General features: G+C 46.2%; 1 protein-coding gene across 1 annotated transcript; it reads right to left on the bottom strand.

Moving 5' to 3' along the window:
* Positions 1 to 1,677: 1,677 nt before the first annotated feature.
* LOC117488564 (sporozoite surface protein 2-like) lies at positions 1,678 to 23,682 on the bottom strand (the record flags this gene model as incomplete). The annotated part of the gene is made up of 11 exons (XM_034137557.1): positions 23,550 to 23,682; positions 23,346 to 23,464; positions 20,274 to 20,924; positions 18,446 to 18,571; positions 18,113 to 18,361; positions 17,106 to 17,209; positions 9,750 to 9,850; positions 3,340 to 3,477; positions 3,137 to 3,255; positions 1,914 to 2,118; positions 1,678 to 1,829 (listed from the first exon to the last, which is right to left on the bottom strand). Coding segments are annotated over exons 1-11 (2,097 nt in total), but the record flags the coding sequence as incomplete, so codon positions are not given.
* Positions 23,683 to 24,000: the final 318 nt, after the last annotated feature.

The following is a 24,000-nucleotide window of genomic DNA, read 5'->3' as shown; positions in this document are numbered from 1 at the left end:
TTCTGTGACGACATAGAAGTGTTCAAATCTGGATCAGTCTGTATCAGATCCGTTGCAGCCCCTTTTTTAGAGATTTGGGTATGGAGGAAAATAGAGAGGGTTGTGTTTTCTGACACTTGGTGAGTTCCCTGGAACACCAGGGACACATATTCATGTATAAAAGACGTACAAAAGTGCATTTTGCATGATAGGTCCCCTTTAAGTTAATCATTTGTCAGCACAATTTTTCTGTTTAAATTAAATGTCATTTTCTCAATATGGACTATTCACTCATTCACAAACCAAATGAGACTTCTTGAAGAGCCTGGAATAAAGAGTCTCTTGGGTAGTTGAAGGTTAAAAAAAAAGCACAAACTGGAAAGCGTCTCTGTTCAAAACTTTTATTAGAACTGTTTAAGTAAGGTAGCGTGGAGGAGGAAAAGGAGGCAGCAATGATATGGGCAAGTGAACATGGGGATGAAAAGGAGGATGGGTGCCGGAGTGGGCGGGGGATCTGGTTTCACAGTGGTAGCTGGAGTGGTTGGATATTGGGGATGGGAGGGATCGTAGGTTAAAGATGATAGTAAGGCATAGATGGTGGAAGCTAAGATAAGGGATTTTTAGCCTTTAGTTGTAGTAGTTTTTGGCTTTGTAGCTGGATAAAGAGGATTAAAGGGAGGATACATCGGCATATATTGTGGAAACGGCATATGAGCGTAGTGAGGCATCTGAGGGTTTTGAGGCATCTGAGGGTTTTGAGGAATCTGAGGCAGTGCAGGAATTTGAGTGGCCTTTGCAGTTGTAGGCCGTGTGGTCATTGCTGTTGTTGTCTCCGGCATCTTAGGGTATTGACGCATCAGATGGTATTGAGGCATATGAGCGTATTGAGGCATCTGAGCGTATTGAGGCATCTGAGGCAGTGCAGGAATTTTAGGAATTTGAGTCGCCTTTGCAGTTGTAGGCCGTGTGGTCATTGCTGTTGTTGTCTCCGGCATCTTAGGGTATTGACGCATCAGATGGTATTGAGGCATCTGAGGGTATTGAGGCATCTGAGGGTATTGAGGCATCTGAGCGTATTGAGGCATCTGAGCGTATTGAGGCATCTGAGCGTATTGAGGCATCTGAGCGTATTGAGGCATCTGAGCGTATTGAGGCATCTGAGCGTATTGAGGCATCTGAGCGTATTGAGGCATCTGAGCGTATTGAGGCATCTGAGCGTATTGAGGCATCTGAGCGTATTGAGGCATCTGAGCGTATTGAGGCATCTGAGCGTATTGAGGGTTTTGAGGCATCGGAGGGTTTTGAGGGTTTTGAGGGTTTTGAGGCATCTGAGGGTTTTGAGGGTTTTGAGGCATCTGAGGGTCTTGAGGCATCTGAGGGTCTTGAGGCATCTGAGGGTCTTGAGGCATCTGAGGGTCTTGAGGCATCTGAGGGTCTTGAGGCATCTGAGGGTCTTGAGGCATCTGAGGGTCTTGAGGCATCTGAGGGTCTTGAGGCATCAAAGGGTCTTGAGGCATCTGGGGGTCTTGAGGCATCTGGGGGTCTTGAGGCATCTGGGGGTCTTGAGGCATCTGGGGGGTCTTGAGGCATCTGGGGGTCTTGAGGCATCTGGGGGTCTTGAGGCATCTGGGGGTCTTGAGGCATCTGAGGGTCTTGAGGCATCTGAGGGTCTTGAGGCATCTGAGGGTCTTGAGGCATCTGAGGGTCTTGAGGCATCTGGGGGAATTGAGGCATCTGGGGGAATTGAGGCATCTGGGGGAATTGAGGCATCTGGGGGAATTGAGGCATCTGGGGGAATTGAGGCATCTGGGGGAATTGAGGCATCTGGGGGTTTTGAGGCATCTGGGGGTTTTGAGGCATCTGGGGGTTTTGAGGCATCAGAGGGTTTTGAGGCATCAGAGGGTATTGAGGCATCAGAGGGTATTGAGGCATCAGAGGGTATTGGGGGTTTTGAGGCATCTGGGGGTTTTGAGGCATCTGGGGGTCTTGAGGCATCTGGGGGTCTTGAGGCATCTGGGGGTCTTGAGGCATCTGGGGGTCTTGAGGCATCTGGGGGTCTTGAGGCATCTGGGGGTCTTGAGGCATCTGGGGGTTTTGAGGCATCTGGGGGTCTTGAGGCATCTGGGGGTCTTGAGGCATCTGGGGGTCTTGAGGCATCTGGGGGTCTTGAGGCATCTGGGGGTCTTGAGGCATCTGGGGGTCTTGAGGCATCTGGGGGTCTTGAGGCATCTGGGGTCTTGAGGCATGGTCTTATCTGGGGGTCTTGAGGGCCATCTGGGGGTCTTGAGGCATCTGGGGGTCTTTGAGGCATCTGGGGGGTTTGAGGCATCAGGGGGTTTTGAGGGCATCTTGGGGTTTTGAGGCATCAGAGGGTTTTGAGGCATCAGAGGGTTTTGAGGCATCAGAGGGTTTTGAGGCATCAGAGGGTTTTGAGGCATCTGGGGGGTTTTGAGGCAATCTGGGGGTTTGAGGCATCTGGGGGTTTTGAGGCATCTGGGGGTTTGAGGCATCTGGGGGTTTTGAGGCATCTGGGGGTTTGAGGCATCTGAGGGTTTTGAGGCATCTGGGGGTTTTGAGGCATCAGAGGGTTTTGAGGCATCAGAGGGTTTTGAGGCATCAGAGGGTTTTGAGGCATCTGAGCTACAGGGGAATTGGGGGGAAGTCGTTTTGGAAGCAGGAGGTGAAGCAGGAGGTGCGGCAGTAGGTGAGGCAGGAGGTGAGGCAGGTTTGGAACACCATAGAGAGACTGGAATTCCTTGCCAACGCATCGGGAGTACATAACTTCCATCCTTTGGGAGAAAAACATACAATTAGAAAACGCAAGGAATCACACAAACCTGTCAATGTTACAATCCGACTGTACAAGGCAAAAGATTAATCTCATGCTATATTTTCTAAATAGATCATCATGATGCAACATATTTGAATGTCGGTCCCCATCCAAAAAATATAGTTAATCAGTACATTTGAAAGCAAGCGAAAAACAACTCGCATTTGAAAAGCTGAAAACACATTTTCCCTTGCGATCAATATGATGCAGATTAAACATTTAATTTTTTTAGCTCTCGTTACACCATTCATAACTATAACAATTCACAGCACTAGCCATCGTAATTTTAAACTCACTCCCTCACTCTTTAAATCAGTTTCACATTACCTCTTGAACCATGTTGCAGCCATCATAGGGAACCAACATGACAAGTGCATATGAGTTCCTCTGCATGCTGTAGCCACAGGTAGACGGGACCTGGGACAGAGGCATTGGAGGTGCATTTCCTGTGGGGTAAAAAGGTTCAGTGTTTATATCATTGGTAGAGATAAATCAAGTCTACATTTAGGATATTATGGCTATTAATTTACCTTGTTCTACCGCAAATTGTGAAATTCCTGATCCCACCACTCTGAACTTCAACTGGCCCGTACCACACTGCAGTGAGGGCGACATGCTCATCCATGACGAGTCTTTGGGACTGGCGTCTTGTGTTGGGCTCATCCAGCCTGAAGGCGAATATAAAATATATATATTTTTTTTTTTTTCAATAGTCTGTACTTTAAAGAGAAGCAAAACAATTCAAGCAAAATAACAAAACCCTTCAATACGTAATCAAAATATTTTTACCTGCAGAGTCTGCTTGATAAGCACCTTCATCCTCCACATAAGCGTTTGAGGATGACTTCTTGGTCCCGCCTGTGACTTGAGAATCAAGTCCTGACCCTTTTTCAAAAGCTCTCCCGAAAACAATTGTCCCCTCTTGGAACCCATTTGTTGTTTCGGCATCTTCTCTCCCTTCTCGTCTTTCTCTTTTCTTCAGACGATAACAATCTATAGTTTGCGCAAAATAACACGTCAGAATAACAGCTGCAGCCAGGTAAACACCAGCGCCTTTTCTCTTGCACATGACTGCTGGTAATGTGAAGAGATGAGATAACTTTCTTTGCCGCAACTATTTGAGCATCAGCAGGTGCTGTGACAACCAATACAGCTGTGATAGGTGCTCATAGGATACCCATTCTGTAAAATCAAACTCACTGCGGGTGGAGAGCACTTGGCAATGAAGCATGAGAAAGGGCTTTTAATACTGGCACATATTACCACCAGGCAGCCAATCAACAAGGCAGGTGCAGCCTCAGCTAATGCTTGCATCTGTGTTCAATTAGCTTGCAACAGGTGGGCCTCGTTAAGACTTGTCTAATGTCTACAAAGTAAGCCCTGTATATTGATCATGAAGATCGGGGGTGCCCAATACGTCGATCGCAAAGGTAGTGTGGGTAGATCGCATGGCATTGAAGCGCAAATGCGGCGCACCTTTATGCGTTTACATAACAGTAGACTAAATACAACTCATTTGATGTAATTAGGACACTTAGAAAATAGAAAAACTTATTTACTATATTGCTCCAATACTTTAAATGTAGATTAAAGGGTTGTGAGGATAAACAAGAACAGCAGTACATCCAAAGACAATGGAAAGAAAACATGGAAATATACCAAGAATGTCTACACATCCTCAATTGCTAACCTATTATATTTAAAAGATGTTCTCACCTCAAGTATTCTTAATATAAGACATTCCCCATTGTTATTTTCCCCGACTTAACAGGAAAGGGGAAAAAAACGAGAAATTAAATATTTCCCCCAAATCTTTATTCACGAAGCGGTATACAAGTTTTATTCAAAAGTATACAAACAACTTTGCACAAGCTTGAGAATGCAAAGTCCATTAAGTCCTTTCAGAGTTCAAATAAAAATATCCCCCGATTCTTGGTTTCTTCATGATTTTGTGTAATGTATCATACGGTTTGATTTCGATAACAAACCAATGAATGCAAGGGAAGAGTCTGACTATTTTGATTTGTTAATCTACTTTGACCCACAATAATTAGATGTATAACAATGCTTTCCCTTATTTAGAAGACAAAATATTTATCTTCACATCAAGGAAAGTCAATCAGACGGTAACGGGATGGTGAACATGCATCAGTGTCCCAGCCTGACTTGGACCAGAGATGTTGTTTTATGGTTAGTTCCATAATTTGAAAGAAACAATACACAGGTGTTAAGGACACCCTGTAGGATAAAAGGTTTTGCTTCTATCATTGACATTTCACTTGAATAATTAAGGATCTCACCTGTCAAGTCATTTTTAGTTGTATGAAGGCTACTTTTACAATATAACATCTACATGTGTAGTTTGAACACTTATGACCTAGTGTTAGACCAAATATTTAGTAATGCTTACTCCAGTTTACAAAACCAAAAAGAGAAAAAGGTTAATTGTTTTGATTTGCATAACTGCCCAAAGTTGTAAATGCTCCATTTCAGAGTTGGTGTATGTAATGAGTGAAGCCAGCATCCCTCACACAGCAGATGTTAATTATTTTAGGAAAGGACATGATGGAACTTTACCTTTGACTGAAATACATTTTCAAAAATACAACCCTTTTAAAGCTTTTTCACACCAGGAAAGCTATTGTGAACACAAAAGGTTCCAATTCAAAACCTACTAAGAAATGGTTGAGCAATGGTGCCACCATGTGGACACAAAGCCACACTATGACAACACTTCAAATGCCAAACATTAATTGAATTTATAAATGTAGGAATTTAAAGTGGACCTATCATGCTATATTTAAATGATATATTGTAGGGCCATACATATATAAGGTATATTTATACGTTTCTGTTTTCAAAATACCTAACAGATCATGCATTTCAGCCATGGCTCATTTCGCTCTATGTGCTGTTTGCCGTCTACGGGGCACATCTCTGTGAGCTGCAGCTGACCACGCCCCCCTGCAGGAGAGGGAAGCTGTGCTCTGATCAAGTCAAGAGGGGGAGAAAAAAAATCTCCGTCCTCCGTGATATATATATATATACACAGTCTATGGTTTTATTATACTATAGGCCTATAGAGTCGTTATTCATTTGTTTTAAATAAATAAATAAATAACAAAGAAGACCTTTGACCGGCACGGTCCCCTCGTTCCTTGGAAGAGGCGGAGAGGTGGGTTGTCATCTGCTGGTGGACTAACCGGAGAGAATTACAGTGCTTTGCCTCGATGGGGAGGGATTGCATTGAATTAAAGCAGCGGGAGCAAACGCTTGCCTCGGGGAGGGAGAAAAAAACCCACAGCGGAGAATAAACAGAAGGGTAACCATGGTAACTATGGGCGGGAAGTCTTCTTCGCTGCTTTTGTGGCAGACTACAGCGCCACTTACAGGCCTGGCATATGTACTACAGCGTCTCCAGCACTTTCGAGCGGCAATGGCCGGCCGTGGCCCAACCCCACATTCCCCTGATAGGTGGAGAGTTGGCCCAATAGCCGTAGCGCCACTTCTGTGACGACATAGAAGTGTTCAAATCTGGATCAGTCTGTATCAGATCCGTTTCAGCCCCTTTTTTAGAGATTTGGGTATGGAGGAAAATAGAGAGGGTTGTGTTTTCTGACACTTGGTGAGTTCCCTGGAACACCAGGGACACATATTCATGTATAAAAGACGTACAAAAGTGCATTTTGCATGATAGTCCCCTTTAAGTTAATCATTTGTCAGCACAATTTCTCTGTTTAAATTAAATGTCATTTTCTCAATATGGACTATTCACTCATTCACAAACCAAATGAGACGTCTTGAAGAGCCTGGAATAAAGAGTCTCTTGGGTAGTTGAAGGTTAAAAAAAAAGAAGCACAAACTGGAAAGCGTCTCCGTTCAAAACTTTTATTAGAACTGTTTAAGTAAGGTAGCGTGGAGGAGGAAAAGGAGGCAGCAATGATATGGGCAAGTGAACATGGGGATGAAAAGGAGGATGGGTGCCGGAGTGGGCGGGGGGATCTGGTTTCACAGTGGTAGCTGGAGTGGTTGGATATTGGGGATGGGAGGGATCGTAGGTTTAAAGATGATAGTAAGGCATAGATGGTGGAAGCTAAGAGAAGGGATTTTTAGCCTTTAGTTGTAGTAGTTTTTTGGCTTTGTAGCTGGATAAAGAGGATTAAAGGGAGGATACATCGGCATATGAGCGTATTGAGGCATCTGAGGGTTTTGAGGCATCTGAGGCAGTGCAGGAATTTGAGTCGCCTTTTGCAGTTGTAGGCCGTGTGGTCGTTGCTGTAGTTGTCTCCGGCATCTTAGGATATTGACGCATCAGATGGTATTGAGGCATCAGATGGTATTGAGGCATCAGATGGTATTGAGGCATCAGATGGTATTGAGGCATCAGAGCGTATTGAGGCATCAGAGCGTATTGAGGCATCAGAGCGTATTGAGGCATCAGAGGCAGTGCAGGAATTTTAGGAATTTGAGTCGCCTTTGCAGTTGTAGGCCGTGTGGTCGTTGCCTCAGGCATCTTAGGGTTTTGAGGCATCCGAGGGTATTGAGGCATCCGAGGGTATTGAGGCATCCGAGGGGTTTGAGGCATCCGAGGGGTTTGAGGCATCAGAGGGGTTTGAGGCATCAGAGGGGTTTGAGGCATCAGAGGGGTTTGAGGCATCAGAGGGGTTTGAGGCATCAGAGGGGTTTGAGGCATCAGAGGGTGTTTGAGGCATCAGAGGGGTTTGAGGCATCAGAGGGGTTTGAGGCATCAGAGGGGTTTGAGGCATCAGAGGGGTTTGAGGCATCAGAGGGGTTTGAGGCATCAGAGGGGTTTGAGGCATCAGAGGGTTTTGAGGCATCAGAGGGTTTTGAGGCATCAGAGGGGTTTGAGGCATCAGAGGGGTTTGAGGCATCAGAGGGTTTTGAGGCATCAAAGGGTTTTGAGGCATCAGAGGGTTTTGAGGCATCAAAGGGTTTTGAGGCATCAAAGGGTTTTGAGGCATCTGAGGCATCTGAGGCATCTGAGGCATCTGAGGCATCTGAGGCATCTGAGGCATCGGAGGGTTTGAGGCATCAGAGGGTTTTCAGGCATCTGAGGGTTTTGAGACATCAAGGGTTTTGAGACATCAAAGGGTTTTGAGACATCAAAGGGTTTTGAGGGTCTTGAGGCATCTGAGGGTCTTGAGGCATCTGGGGGTTTTGAGGCATCTGGGGGTTTTGAGGCATCTGGGGGTTTTGAGGCATCTGGGGGTTTGAGGCATCTGGGGGTTTTGAGGCATCTGGGGGTTTTGAGGCATCTGGGGGTTTTGAGGCATCTGGGGGTTTTGAGGCATCTGGGGGTTTTGAGGCTGGGGGTTTTGAGGCATCTGGGGGTTTTGAGGCATCTGGGGTTTTGAGGCATCTGGGGGTTTTGAGGCATCTGGGGGGGGGTTTTGAGGCATCTGGGGTTTTGAGGCATCTGGGGGTTTTGAGGCATCGTGGGGTTGAGGCTCTGGGGGTGTTTGAGGCATCTGGGGGTTTTGAGGCATCTGGGGGTTTGAGGCATCTGGGGGTTTTGAGGCATTCAAAGGGTTTTGAGGCATCTGAGGGCATCGGAGGGTTTTGAGGCATCGGAGGGTTTTGAGGCATCAGAGGGTTTCAGGCATCAGAGGGTCTTGAGGCATCTGAGGGTCTTGAGACATCTGAGGGTTTTGAGACATCTGAGGGTTTTGAGGGTCTTGAGGCATCTGAGGGTCTTGAGGCATCTGAGGGTTTTGAGGCATCTGGGGGTTTTGAGGCATCTGGGGGTTTTGAGGCATCTGGGGTTTTTGAGGCATCTGGGGGTTTTGAGGCATCTGGGGGGTTTTGAGGCATCTGGGGTTTTGATGGCATCTGGGGGTTTTGAGGCATCTGGGGGTTTTGAGGCATCTGGGGTTTTAGGCATCTGGGGGTTTTGAGGCATCTGGGGGTTTTGAGGCATCTGGGGGTTTTGAGGCATCTGGGGGTTTTGAGGCATCTGGGGGTTTTGAGGCATCTGGGGTTTTGAGGCATCTGGGGGTTTTGAGGCATCTGAGGGAATTGAGGCATCTGAGGGAATTGAGGCATCTGAGGGAATTGAGGCATCTGAGGGAATTGAGGCATCAGGGGGTTTTGAGGCATCAGAGGGTTTTGAGGCATCAGAGGGTTTTGAGGCATCAGAGGGTTTTGAGGCATCAGAGGGTTTGAGGCATCTGAGCTACAGGGGAATTGGGGAAAGTCGTTTTGGAAGCAGGAGGTGCGGCAGTAGGTGAGGCAGGAGGTGAGGCAGGTTTGGAACACCAGAGAGAGACTGGAATTCCTTGCCAACGCATCGGGAGTACATAACTTCCACCCTTTGGGAAAAACAACATACAATTAGAAACCGCAAGGAATCACACAAACCTGTCAATGTTACAATCCGACTGTACAAGGCAAAAGAGTAATCTCATGCTATATTTTCTAAATAGATCATCATGATGCAACATATTTGAATGTCGGTCCCCATCCAAAAAACATAGTTAATCAGTACATTTGAAAGCAAGCGAAAAACAACTCGCATTTGAAAAGCTGAAAAACACATTTTCCCTTGCGATCAATATGATGCAGATTAAACATTTAATTTTTTAGCTCTCGTTACACCATCCATAACTATAACAATTCACAGCACTAGCCATCGTAATTTTAAACTCACTTCCTCACTCTTTAAATCAGTTTTCACATTACCTCTTGAACCATGTTGCAGCCATCATAGGGAAACCAACATGACAAGTGCATATGAGTTCATCTGCATGCTGTAGCCACAGGTAGACGGGACCTGGGACAGAGGCATTGGAGGTGCATTTCCTGTGGGGTAAAAAGGTTCAGTGTTTATATCATTGGTAGAGATAAATCAAGTCTACATTTAGGATATTATGGCTATTAATTTACCTTGTTCTACCGCAAATTGTGAAATTCCTGATCCCACCACTCTGAACTTCAACTGGCCCGTACCACACTGCAGTGAGGGCGACATGCTCATCCATGACGAGTCTTTGGGACTGGCGTCTTGTGTTGGGCTCATCCAGCCTGAAGGCGAATAAAAAATATATATATATTTTTTCTTTTCAATAGTTTGTACTTTAAAGAGAAGCAAAAACAATTCAAGCAAAATAACAAAACGCTTCAATACGTAATCAAAATATTTTTACCTGCAGAGTCTGCTTGATAAGCACCTTCATCCTCCACATAAGCGTTTGAGGATGACTTCTTGGTCCCGCCTGTGACTTGAGAATCAAGTCCTGACCCTTTTTCAAAAGCTCTCCCGAAAACAATTGTCCCCTCTTGGAACCCATTTGTTGTTTCGGCATCTTTTCTCCCTTCATGTCTTTCTCTTTTCTTCAGACGATAACAATCTATAGTTTGCGCAAAATAACACGTCAGAATAACAGCTGCAGCCAGGTAAACACCGGCGCCTTTTCTCTTGCACATGACTGCTGGTAATGTGAAGAGATGAGATAACTTTCTTTGCCGCAACTATTTGAGCATCAGCAGGTGCTGTGACAACCAATACAGCTGTGATAGGTGCTCATAGGATACCCATTCTGTAAAATCAAACTCACTGCGGGTGGAGAGCACTTGGCAATGAAGCATGAGAAAGGGCTTTTAATACTGGCACATATTACCACCAGGCAGCCAATCAACAAGGCAGGTGCAGCCTCAGCTAATGCTTGCATCTGTGTTCAATTAGCTTGCAACAGGTGGGCCTCGTTAAGACTTGTCTAATGTCTACAAAGTAAGCCCTGTATATTGATCATGTAGATCGGGGGTGCCCAATACGTCGATCGCAAAGGTAGTGTGGGTAGATCGCATGGCATTGAAGCGCAAATGCGGCGCACCTTTATGCGTTTACATAACAGTAGACTAAATACAACTCATTTGATGTAATTAGGACACTTAGAAAATAGAAAAACTTATTTACTATATTGCTCCAATACTTTAAATGTAGATTAAAGGCTTGTGAGGATAAACAAGAACAGCAGTACATCCAAAGACAATGGAAAGAAAACATGGAAATATACCAAGAATGTCTACACATCCTCAATTGCTAACCTATTATATTTAAAAGATGTTCTCACCTCAAGTATTCTTAATATAAGACATTCCCCATTGTTATTTTCCCCGACTTAACAGGAAAGGGGAAAAAACGAGAAATGAAATATTTCCCCCCAAATCTTTATTCACGAAGCGGTATACAAGTTTTATTCAAAAGTATACAAACAACTTTGCACAAGCTTGAGAATGCAAAGTCCATTAAGTCCTTTCAGAGTTCAAATAAAAATATCCCCCGATTCTTGGTTCTTCATAATTTTGTGTAATGTATCATACGGTTTTTGATTTCGATAACAAACCAATAAATGCAAGGGAAGAGTCTGACTATTTTGATTTGTTAATCTACTTTGACCCACAATAATTAGATGTATAACAATGCTTTCCCTTATTTAGAAGACAAAATATTTATCTTCACATCAAGGAAAGCCAATCAGACGGTAACGGGATGGTGAACATGCATCAGTGTTCCCAGCCTGACTTGGACCAGAGATGTCGTTTTATGGTTAGTTCCATAATTTGAAAGAAACAATACCACAGGTGTTAAGGACACCCTGTAGGATAAAAGGTTTTGCTTCTATCATTGTTGACATTTCACTTGAATAATTAAGGATCTCACCTGTCAAGTCATTTTTAGTTGTATGAAGGCTACTTTTACAATATAACATCTACAGTGTGTAGTTTGAACACTTATGACCTAGTGTTAGACCAAATATTAGTAATGCTACTCCAGTTTACAAACCAAAAGAGACAAATGCTGAAGGTTCATTGTTTTGATTTGCATAACTGCCCAAAGTTGTAAATGCTCCATTTCAGAGTTGGTGTATGTAATGAGTGAAGCCAGCGTCCCTCACACAGCAGATGTTAATTATTTTAGGAAAGGACATGATGGAACTTTACCTTTGACTGAAATACATTTTCAAAAATACAACCCTTTTAAAGCTGTTCACACAAGGAAAGCTATTGTGAACACAAAAAGGTTCCAATTCAAAACCTACTAAGAAATGGTTGAGCAATGATGCCACCATGTGGACACAAAGCCACACTATGACAACACTTCAAATGCCAACATTAATTGAATTTATAAATGTAGGAATTTAAAGTGGACCTATCATGCTATATTTAAATGATATATTGTAGGGCCATACCTATATAAGGTATATTTATACGTTTCTGTTTTCAAAATACCTAACAGATCATGCATTTTAGCCATGCCTCATTTCGCTCTATGTGCTTGTTTACGGGGCACATCTGTGAGCTGCAGCTGACCACGCCCCCCTGCAGGAGAGGGAAGCCAGTGCTCTGATCAAGTCAAGAGGGGGAGAAAAAGAGATCTCCGTATATATTATATATAATATATATATATATATATAGATACACACACATAGGTTACACCTATGATGCGCCGGTGAAGATGGCCGCATCGTCTTTGTGCTCCTCTCCAACTTTGCCCATTTTCGTATTTTGTACATATTTCTTTTACTTTTGCCGTTTTACTTTATCATGGTTCGCAACATGCTAGCCGACCGCACCTACTCTGCCATACAATATAGCAGAGAGGAACTTTTCCAATTGCGAAACTTCGTGGACAATATTAACCCTCCGACAAACAATGGAGATTCACCATGGCTACCTGTTGCTGTTCTACCTGAGAGACGCAAGAAGAAGACAAAGCGGGGATGCCGGGCCGGGTTGCTGGTCAGACTGAGAGAAAACGAGAAAATCGGCCCCCTCTTCCGAGTATTCTTCTGGCTAATGTTCAATCCATTGAAAATAAGCTAGATGAACTCAGAAGCCGGATTGCTTTTCAACGGGACATTAAGAACTGTAACGTGTTAATTCTCACTGAGACTTGGCTCAACCCCGCTATCCCGGACTCCGCTATTGTCCCTGACGGATTCTCTATTTTTCGTCAGGACCGGACTGCTAACCTCGGGGAAAAGTAAGGGAGGCGGTGTGTGTGTAATGACTAACAACAACTGGTGCTCAGATGTGAAGATTATTTCATCGGACTGTTCCGCACAGCTTAGAGCACCTCATGATCTCATGTCGGGCCTTCCATCTGCCGAGGGAATTCACATCTGTTGTGATAACAGCAGTGTATATCCCGCCGCAGCCACTCGCCGACAACAACACGGCACTCGATCAGCTGTTTGGGTTTATTGATAAAACCGAGACTTCACGGCCAGATGCGGCGTTCGTTGTGGCCGGAGATTTTCAACACCGCCAACATGAAGAAGGTTTTGCCAAAATATTACCAACACATCAACTTCCCGACGCGCGGGGGAAACATACTGGACCATGTTTATTCCCCTTTCCGGAATGGATATAAGGCTCTCCCTCGCCCTCCCTTCGGCAAATCAGACCATATCTCACTACTGTTGTTGCCTGCGTACAAGCAGAAACTTAAAGGGACAGGACCGATAACAAGGACAGTACAACGATGGAGCGAGGAGTCAGATTCAGCACTGCAGGATTGCTTTGCATCTACGGATTGGAGTGTGTTTGAGGACAATAACATCAACACACACACGGACACTGTCATCTGCTACATTGGGAAATGCATCGATGACGTGGGTAACCGAAGGTTTCTGTACGGACATTCCCAAATCAAAAGCCCTGGGTAAACGGTGAGGTGCGCGGCAAACTGAAAGCGGCGCACTCTCGCGCACACAGCGGGAGATTTGGAGGAGTACAGGAAGTCTAGGTATGATCTCCGGAGAGCAATTCAAAATGCAAAGAGACAGTACAAAGACAAGGTGGAATCTGACTTCAAAGGCTGTAAACACTAGGAATATGTGGGCGGGACTAAGGACAATGACTGACTACAAAGGAAGCAGCGGGGGGTGCTGCGGGAGTGTCTGCGTGCGCATCTCTCCCAGATGAGCTAAACAGTTTTTTTGCACGCTTTGAGAGCAGCCAGGCTGTGGAGGTACAGAGGGACCAGGAGCTACACTGCCCTTTTGTTTTAAATAGGGCAGATGTGTGTAAATCCTTTAAAAGGGTTAACCCACACAAGGCTCCTGGACCTGATGGCATCCCTGGCCGTGTTCTCAGGGTGGTGTGCAGTTCAGCTGGCAGAGGTGTTCACAGACATCTTCAACAGGTCCCTGCTGCAGTCTGTAGTCCCCACATGTCTTAAACACTCCACCATCATTCCTGTCCCCAAAAAGACAATCATCACCTGCCCCAACGACTACCGCCCAGTAGCACTCACCTCCATCATAATGAAGTGCTTTGAGCGGTTAGTCAAATTATTCATCACCTCCTCCCTCCCTGAATCTCTGGACCCCCTGCAGTTTGTCTACAGAGCAAACAGGTCCACAGACGACGCCATAGCCCTCACCCTCCACACTGCCCTCTCACACCTGGACCCGAAGAACAGGAACACATATGTGAGAATGCTGTTCATTGACTACAGTTCAGCATTCAACACCATTGTGCCCTCCAAGCTGGCCATCAAGCTCAGAGACCTCGGGCTCAACAGCGCCCTCTGTGACTGGATCCTGAACTTCCTGACGGGCAGACCCCAGGCAGTGCGGGTGGGAAATATCACATCCTCCACCCTGATTCTCAACACCGGTGCCCCTCAAGGCTGCGTGCTCAGCCCTCTCCTCTACTCCCTGTTCACCCACGACTGCGTGGCCACACACAAGCTCCAACACCATCGTGAAGTTTGCTGATGACACGACCGTCATCGGCCAGATCACAGACGATGACGAGACGGCGTACAGAGAGGAGGTCGAAAACCTGACATCTTGGTGCCAGGAGAACAACCTCCATCTCAACATCAGCAAAACAAAGGAGCTGATTGTGGACTACAGGAAGCAGCAGGGAGAGGGACAAGCCCCCATCGCCATCAATGGGACTACGGTGGAGAGAGTCAAAAGCTTCAGGTTCCTTGGGGTCCACATCACTGAGGACCTGACATGGTCTCTTCACACCACCACCATCACCAAGAAAGCTCGACAGCGGCTCTTCTTCCTCCGCAGGTTGAGGAGGTTCAAAATGGATTCCAGGATACTCTGCAACTTCTACAGGTGCACGATAGAGAGTATCCTCACTGGCAGCATGACGGCCTGGTACGGCAGCTGCACCGACCTCGATCGTAAGGCTTTACAGAGGGTGGGTGAAAACTGCACAGCACATCACCAGGACGGAGCTGCCATCCATGGAGGACCTTTACTCCCAGCGGCTCAGGAAGAAATCACTACGGATTATCAAAGACCCCCATCACCCCAGCCACAAACTGTTCTTTCTGTTGCCGTCTGGCAGACGTTACCGCAGCATCCTGGCAAGGACAAGAAGATTCGGAGACAGGTTTCTTCCCGCGGGGAGTGAGACTGTTAAAAAATTGAACTGTTGAAACAACTTCAAACATTCAACTGCTACTCAGTAGTATGTATCTAATACCTAATATATATATATCATTCCAATAACTTGTATATAGACTCATACTGCACTATTCCACATCATAACTTTATTTCATTTTTATAACTATTATTATTTTTGTATTGCTCATGCTCTTATTGTTATTATGTTATGTTATTATGTTGCATTGTTGGAGAAGCCTGTGACATAAGATTTTCAACTGCATAATTACTCTGTAGCTATGTCAGATTGACAATAAAGAACCTTGAACCTTGAACACACACAGTCTATGGTTTTATTATAGGCCTATAGAGTCGTTATTCATTTGTTTTAAAGCTCAATAAATAACGAAGACCTTTGACCGGCACTTTTCTAATTTTTGTCCGGAAGATTTAAACTTTAACGGACATCTTGACCGGCGAAAGAAACTGAAACTCTGCCGCACGGTCCCCTCGTTCCTTGGAAGAGGCGGAGAGGTGGGTGTTTGTCATCTGCTGGTGGACTAACCGGAGAGAATTACAGTGCTTGCCTCGATGGGGAGGGATTGCATTGAATTAAAGCAGCGGGAGCAAACGCTTGCCTCGGGGGAGGGAGAAAAAAAAGCCACAGCGGCGAATATAAACAGAAGGGTAACCATGGTAACTATGGGCGGGAAGTCTTCTTCGCTGCTTTTGTGGCAGACTACAGCGCCACTTACAGGCCTGGCATACGTACTACAGCGTCCCAGCGCTTTCGAGCGGCAATGGCCCAACCCCACATTCCCCTGATAGGTGGAGAGTTGGCCCAATAGCCGTAGCGCCACTTCTGTGACGACAGAAGTGTTCAAATCTGGATCAGTCTGTATCAGATCCGTTGCAGCCCCTTTTTTAGAGATTTGGGTATGGAGGAAAATAGAGAGGGTTGTGTTTTCTGACACTTGGTGAGTTCCCTGGAACACCAGGGACACATATTCATGTATAAAAGACGTACAAAAGTGCATTTTGCATGATAGGTCCCCTTTAAGTTAATCATTTGTCAGCACAATTTCTCTGTTTAAATTAAATGTCATTTTCTCAATATGGACTATTCACTCATTCACAAACCAAATGAGACTTCTTGAAGAGCCTGGAATAAAGAGTCTCTTGGGTAGTTGAAGGTTAAAAAAAAAAAAAAGCACAAACTGGAAAGCGTCTCTGTTCAAAACTTTTATTAGAACTGTTTAAGTAAGGTAGCGTGGAGGAGGAAAAGGAGACAGCAGTGATATGGGCAAGTGAACATGGGGATGAAAAGGAGGATGGGGTGCCGGAGTGGGCAGGGGATCTGGTTTCACAGTGGTAGCTGGAGTGGTTGGATATTGGGGATGGGAGGGATCGTAGGTTAAAGATGATAGTAAGGCATAGATGGTGGAAGCTAAGATAAGGAATTTTTAGCCTTTAGTTGTAGTAGTTTTTGGCTTTGTAGCTGGATATTTGGGAGGATAAAGAGGATTAAAGGGAGGATACATCGGCATATATTGTGGAAACGGCATATGAGCGTATTGAGGCATCTGAGGGTTTTGAGGCATCTGAGGGTTTTGAGGCATCTGAGGCAGTGCAGGAATTTGAGTCGCCTTTGCAGTTGTAGGCCGTGTGGTCATTGCTGTTGTTGTCTCCGGCATCTTAGGGTATTGACGCATCAGATGGTATTGAGGCATATGAGCGTATTGAGGCATCTGAGGCAGTGCAGGAATTTTAGGAATTTGAGTCGCCTTTGCAGTTGTAGTCCGTGTGGTCGTTGCTGTTGTTGTCTCCGGCATCTTAGGGTATTGACGCATCAGATGGTATTGAGGCATATGAGCGTATTGAGGCATCTGAGGCAGTGCAGGAATTTTAGGAATTTGAGTCGCCTTTTGCAGTTGTAGTCCGTGTGGGTCGTTGCTGTTGTTGTCTCCGGCATCTTAGGGTATTGACGCATCAGATGGTATTGAGGCATCAGAGCGTATTGAGGCATCTGAGTGTATTGAGGAATCAGAGGCAGTGCAGGAATTTTAGGAATTTGAGTCGCCTTTGCAGTTGTAGGCCGTGTGGTCGTTGCCTCAGGCATCTTAGGGTTTTGAGGCATCTCATGGTATTGAGGCATCTCATGGTATTGAGGCATCTGAGGGTATTGAGGCATCGGAGGGTATTGAGGCATCGGAGGGTATTGAGGCATCTGAGCGTATTGAGGCATCTGAGCGTATTGAGGCATCTGAGCGTATTGAGGCATCTGAGCGTATTGAGGCATCTGAGCGTATTGAGGCATCTGAGCGTATTGAGGCATCTGAGCGTATTGAGGCATCTGAGGGTTTTGAGGCATCTGAGGGTTTTGAGGCATCTGAGGGTTTTGAGGCATCTGAGGCATCAGAGGGTTTGGAGGCATCAGAGGGTTTGGAGGCATCAGAGGGTTTGAGGCATCAGAGGGTTTGGAGGCATCAGAGGGTTTGGAGGCATCAGAGGGTTTGGAGGGTTTGGAGGCATCTGAGAGTGTTGAGGGTTTTGAGGCATCTGAGGGTTTTGAGGGTTTTGAGGCATCAGAGGGTTTTGAGGGTTTTGAGGCATCTGAGGGTTTTGAGGGTTTGGAGGCATCTGAGGGTATTGAGGGTTTGGAGGCATCTGAGGGTATTGAGGGGTTTGGAGGCATCTGAGGGTATTGAGGGTTTGGAGGCATCTGAGGGTCTTGAGGCATCTGAGGGTCTTGAGGCATCTGAGGGTCTTGAGGCATCTGAGGGTCTTGAGGCATCTGAGGGTCTTGAGGCATCTGAGGGTCTTGAGGCATCTGAGGGTCTTGAGACAGAGGGTTTTGAGACAGAGGGTTTTGAGACAGAGGGTTTTGAGGGTTTTGAGACATCTGAGGGTTTTGAGACATCAGAGGGTTTTGAGGGTTTTGAGGCGTCAGAGGGTTTTGAGGCATCTGAGGGTATTGAGGGTTTTGAGGCATCTGAGGGTATTGAGGGTTTTGAGGCATCTGAGGGTATTGAGGCATCTGAGGGTCTTGAGGCATCTGAGGGTCTTGAGGCATCTGAGGGTCTTGAGGCATCTGAGGGTTTTGAGGCATCTGAGGGTATTGAGGGTTTTGAGGCATCTGGGGGTCTTGAGGCATCTGGGGGTCTTGAGGCATCTGGGGGTCTTGAGGCATCTGGGGATCTTGAGGCATCTGGGGGTCTTGAGGCATCTGGGGGTCTTGAGGCATCTGGGGGTTTTGAGGCATCTGGGGGTTTTGAGGCATCTGGGGGTTTTGAGGCATCTGGGGGTTTTGAGGCATCTGGGGGTTTTGAGGCATCTGAGGGTTTTGAGGCATCTGAGGGAATTGAGGCATCTGGGGGTTTTGAGGCATCTGCGGGTTTTGGGGGTTTTTGAGGCATCTGGGGGTTTTGGGGCATCTGGGGGTTTTGAGGCATCTGGGGGTTTTGAGGCATCTGGGGGTTTTGAGGCATCTGGGGGTTTTGAGGCATATGGGGGTTTTGAGACATCTGTAGTATGTAGTATGTATCTAATACCTAATATATATATATCATTCCAATAACTTGTATATAGACTCATACTGCACTATTCCACATCATAACTTTATTTCATTTTTATAACTATTATTATTTTTGTATTGCTCATGCTCTTATTGTTATGTTATGTTATTATGTTGCATTGTTGGAGAAGCCTGTGACATAAGATTTTCAACTGCATAATTACTCTGTAGCTATGTCAGATTGACAATAAAGAACCTTGAACCTTGAACACACACAGTCTATGGTTTTATTATAGGCCTATAGAGTCGTTATTCATTTGTTTTAAAGCTCAATAAATAACGAAGACCTTTGACCGGCACTTTTCTAATTTTGTCCGGAAGATTTAAACTTTAACGGACATCTTGACCGGCGAAAGAAACTGAAACTCTGCCGCACGGTCCCCTCGTTCCTTGGAAGAGGCGGAGAGGTGGGTGTTTGTCATCTGCTGGTGGACTAACCGGAGAGAATTACAGTGCTTGCCTCGATGGGGAGGGATTGCATTGAATTAAAGCAGCGGGAGCAAACGCTTGCCTCGGGGAGGGAGAAAAAAAAGCCACAGCGGAGAATAAACAGAAGGGTAACCATGGTAACTATAGGCGGGAAGTCTTCTTCGCTGCTTTTGTGGCAGACTACAGCGCCACTTACAGGCCTGGCATATGTACTACAGCGTCTCCAGCGCTTTCGAGCGGCAATGGCCCAACCCCACATTCCCCTGATAGGTGGAGAGTTGGCCCAATAGCCGTAGCGCCACTTCTGTGACGACAGAAGTGTTCAAATCTGGATCAGTCTGTATCAGATCCGTTGCAGCCCCTTTTTTAGAGATTTGGGTATGGAGGAAAATAGAGAGGGTTGTGTTTTCTGACACTTGGTGAGTTCCCTGGAACACCAGGGACACATATTCATGTATAAAAGACGTACAAAAGTGCATTTTGCATGATAGGTCCCCTTTAAGTTAATCATTTGTCAGCACAATTTCTCTGTTTAAATTAAATGTCATTTTCTCAATATGGACTATTCACTCATTCACAAACCAAATGAGACTTCTTGAAGAGCCTGGAATAAAGAGTCTCTGGGTAGTTGAAGGTTAAAAAAAAAAAAAGCACAAACTGGAAAGCGTCTCTGTTCAAAACTTTTATTAGAAACTGTTTAAGTAAGGTAGCGTGGAGGAGGAAAAGGAGACAGCAATGATATGGGCAAGTGAACATGGGGATGAAAAGGAGGATGGGGTGCCGGAGTGGGCAGGGGATCTGGTTTCACAGTGGTAGCTGGAGTGGTTGGATATTGGGGATGGGAGGGATCGTAGGTTAAAGATGATAGTAAGGCATAGATGGTGGAAGCTAAGATAAGGAATTTTTAGCCTTTAGTTGTAGTAGTTTTTGGCTTTGTAGCTGGATATTTGGGAGGATAAAGAGGATTAAAGGGAGGATACATCGGCATATATTGTGGAAACGGCATATGAGCGTATTGAGGCATCTGAGGGTTTTGAGGCATCTGAGGGTTTTGAGGCATCTGAGGCAGTGCAGGAATTTGAGTCGCCTTTGCAGTTGTAGGCCGTGTGGTCATTGCTGTTGTTGTCTCCGGCATCTTAGGGTATTGACGCATCAGATGGTATTGAGGCATATGAGCGTATTGAGGCATCTGAGGCAGTGCAGGAATTTTAGGAATTTGAGTCGCCTTTGCAGTTGTAGTCCGTGTGGTCGTTGCTGTTGTTGTCTCCGGCATCTTAGGGTATTGACGCATCAGATGGTATTGAGGCATATGAGCGTATTGAGGCATCTGAGGCAGTGCAGGAATTTTAGGAATTTGAGTCGCCTTTGCAGTTGTAGTCCGTGTGGTCGTTGCTGTTGTTGTCTCCGGCATATTAGGGTATTGACGCATCAGATGGTATTGAGGCATCAGAGCGTATTGAGGCATCTGAGTGTATTGAGGAATCAGAGGCAGTGCAGGAATTTTAGGAATTTGAGTCGCCTTTGCAGTTGTAGGCCGTGTGGTCGTTGCCTCAGGCATCTTAGGGTTTTGAGGCATCTCATGGTATTGAGGCATCTCATGGTATTGAGGCATCGGAGGGTATTGAGGCATCGGAGGGTATTGAGGCATCGGAGGGTATTGAGGCATCGGAGGGTATTGAGGCATCGGAGGGTATTGAGGCATCGGAGGGTATTGAGGCATCGGAGGGTATTGAGGCATCTGAGGGTTTTGAGGCATCTGAGGGTTTTGAGGCATCTGAGGGTTTTGAGGCATCTGAGGGTTTTGAGGCATCTGAGGGTTTTGAGGCATCTGAGGGTTTTGAGGCATCTGAGGCATCTGAGGCATCAGAGGGTTTGGAGGCATCAGAGGGTTTGGAGGCATCAGAGGGTTTGGAGGCATCAGAGGCATCGGAGGCATCAGAGGCATCGGAGGCATCAGAGGCATCAGAGGGTTTGGAGGCATCAGAGGGTTTGGAGGCATCAGAGGGTTTGGAGGCATCAGAGGGTTTGGAGGGTTTGGAGGCATCAGAGGGTATTGAGGGTTCTGAGGGTATTGAGGGTCTTGAGGCATCAGAGGGTATTGAGGGTTCTGAGGGTATTGAGGGTCTTGAGGCATCTGAGGGTCTTGAGGCATCTGAGGGTCTTGAGGCATCTGAGGGTCTTGAGGCATCTGAGGGTATTGAGGCATCTGAGGGTTCTGAGGGTATTGAGGCATCTGAGGGTATTGAGGGTTTTGAGGCATCTGAGGGTCTTGAGGCATCTGAGGGTCTTGAGGCATCTGAGGGTTTTGAGGCATCTGAGGGTATTGAGGGTTTTGAGGCATCTGAGGGTATTGAGGGTTTTTTGAGGGCATCCGGGGGGGTCTTGAAGGCATCTGGGGGTCTTGAGGCATCTGGGGGTCTTGAGGCATCTGGGGGTCTTGAGGCATCCTGGGGGTCTTGAGCATCTGGGGGTCTTGAGGCATCTGGGGGTCTTGAGGCATCTGGGGGTCTTGAGGCATCTGGGGGTCTTGAGGCATCTGGGGGTCTTGAGGCATCTGGGGGTCTTGAGGCATCTGGGGGTCTTGAGGCATCTGGGGGGTCTTGAGGCATCTGGGGGTCTTGAGGCATCTGGGGGTCTTGAGGCATCTGGGGGTCTTGAGGCATCTGGGGGTCTTGAGGCATCTGGGGGTCTTGAGGCATCTGGGGTCTTGAGGCATCTGGGGTCTTGAGGCATCTGGGGGTCTTGAGGCATCTGGGGGTCTTGAGGCATCTGGGGGTCTTGAGGCATCTGGGGGTCTTGAGGCATCTGGGGGTCTTGAGGCATCTGGGGGTCTTGAGGCATCTGGGGGTTTTGAGGCATCTGAGGGAATTGAGGCATCTGAGGGAATTGAGGCATCTGGGGGTTTTGAGGCATCTGGGGGTTTTGGGGGTTTTGAGGCATCTGGGGGTTTTGAGGCATCTGGGGGTTTTGAGGCATCTGGGGGTTTTGAGGGTTTTGAGGCATCTGAGGGTTTTGAGGCATCTGAGGGTTTTGAGGCATCTGAGGGTTTTGAGGCATCTGAGGGTTTTGAGGCATCTGAGGGTTCTGAGGGTTTTGAGGGTTCTGAGGCATCTGAGGGTCTTGAGGCATCTGAGGGTATTGAGGCATCTGAGGGTATTGAGGCATCTGAGGGTATTGAGGCATCTGAGGGTATTGAGGCATCTGAGGGTTTTGAGGGTATTGAGGGTTTTGAGGGTATTGAGGGTTTTGAGGGTTTTGAGGCATCTGAGGGTATTGAGGGTTTTGAGGCATCTGGGGGTCTTGAGGCATCTGGGGGTCTTGAGGCATCTGGGGGTCTTGAGGCATCTGGGGGTCTTGAGGCATCTGGGGGTCTTGAGGCATCTGGGGGTCTTGAGGCATCTGGGGGTCTTGAGGCATCTGGGGGTCTTGAGGCATCTGGGGGTTTTGAGGCATCTGGGGGTTTTGAGGCATCTGGGGGTTTGAGGCATCTGGGGGAATTGAGGCATCTGGGGGAATTGAGGCATCTGGGGGTTTTGAGGCATCTGGGGGTTTTGAGGCATCTGGGGGTTTTGAGGCATCAGAGGGTTTTGAGGCATCAGAGGGTTTTGAGGCATCAGAGGGTTTTGAGGCATCAGAGGGTTTTGAGGCATCTGAGCTACAGGGGAATTGGGGGAAGTCGTTTTGGAAGCAGGAGGTGCGGCAGTAGGTGAGGCAGGAGGTGAGGCAGGTTTGGAACACCATAGAGAGACTGGAATTCCTTGCCAACGCATCGGGAGTACATAACTTCCACCCTTTGGGAGAAAAACATACAATTAGAAACCGCAAGGAATCACACAAACCTGTCAATGTTACAATCCGACTGTACAAGGCAAAAGATTAATCTCATGCTATATTTTCTAAATAGATCATCATGATGCAACATATTTGAATGTCGGTCCCCATCCAAAAAACATAGTTAATCAGTACATTTGAAAGCAAACGAAAAACAACTCGCATTTGAAAAGCTGAAAACACATTTTCGCTTGCGATCAATATGATGCAGATTAAACATTTATTTTTTTTAGCTCTCGTTACACCATTCATAACTATAACAATTCACAGCACTAGCCATCGTAATTTTAAACTCACTTCCTCACTCTTTAAATCAGTTTCACATTACCTCTTGAACCATGTTGCAGCCATCATAGGGAACCAACATGACAAGTGCATATGAGTTCCTCTGCATGCTGTAGCCACAGGTAGACGGGACCTGGGACAGAGGCATTGGAGGTGCATTTCCTGTGGGGTAAAAAGGTTCAGTGTTTATATCATTGGTAGAGATAAAATCAAGTCTACATTTAGGATATTATGGCTATTAATTTACCTTGTTCTACCGCAAATTGTGAAATTCCTGATCCCACCACTCTGAACTTCAACTGGCCCGTACCACACTGCAGTGAGGGCGACATGTTCATCCATGAAGAGTCTTTGGGACTGGCGTCTTGTGTTGGGCTCATCCAGCCTGAAGGCGAATATAAAATATATATAGATTTTTTTTTTTTCAATAGTTTGTACTTTAAAGAGAAGCAAACAATTCAAGCAAAATAACAAAACCCTTCAATAAGTAATCAAAATATTTTTACCTGCAGAGTCTGCTTGATAAGCACCTTCATCCTCCACATAAGCGTTTGAGGATGACTTCTTGGTCCCGCCTGTGACTTGAGAATCAAGTCCTGACCCTTTTTCAAAAGCTCTCCCGAAAACAATTGTCCCCTCTTGGAACCCATTTTTTGTTTCGGCATCTTTTCTCCCTTCTCGTCTTTCTCTTTTCTTCA

Source organism: Trematomus bernacchii, unplaced genomic scaffold (assembly GCF_902827165.1).
Source record: "Trematomus bernacchii unplaced genomic scaffold, fTreBer1.1, whole genome shotgun sequence".
In the NCBI taxonomy this organism is placed as follows: Eukaryota; Metazoa; Chordata; class Actinopteri; order Perciformes; family Nototheniidae; genus Trematomus; species Trematomus bernacchii.
Note: the sequence above shows the minus strand (reverse complement) of the source record. Positions and strands in the feature narration are given on the sequence as shown.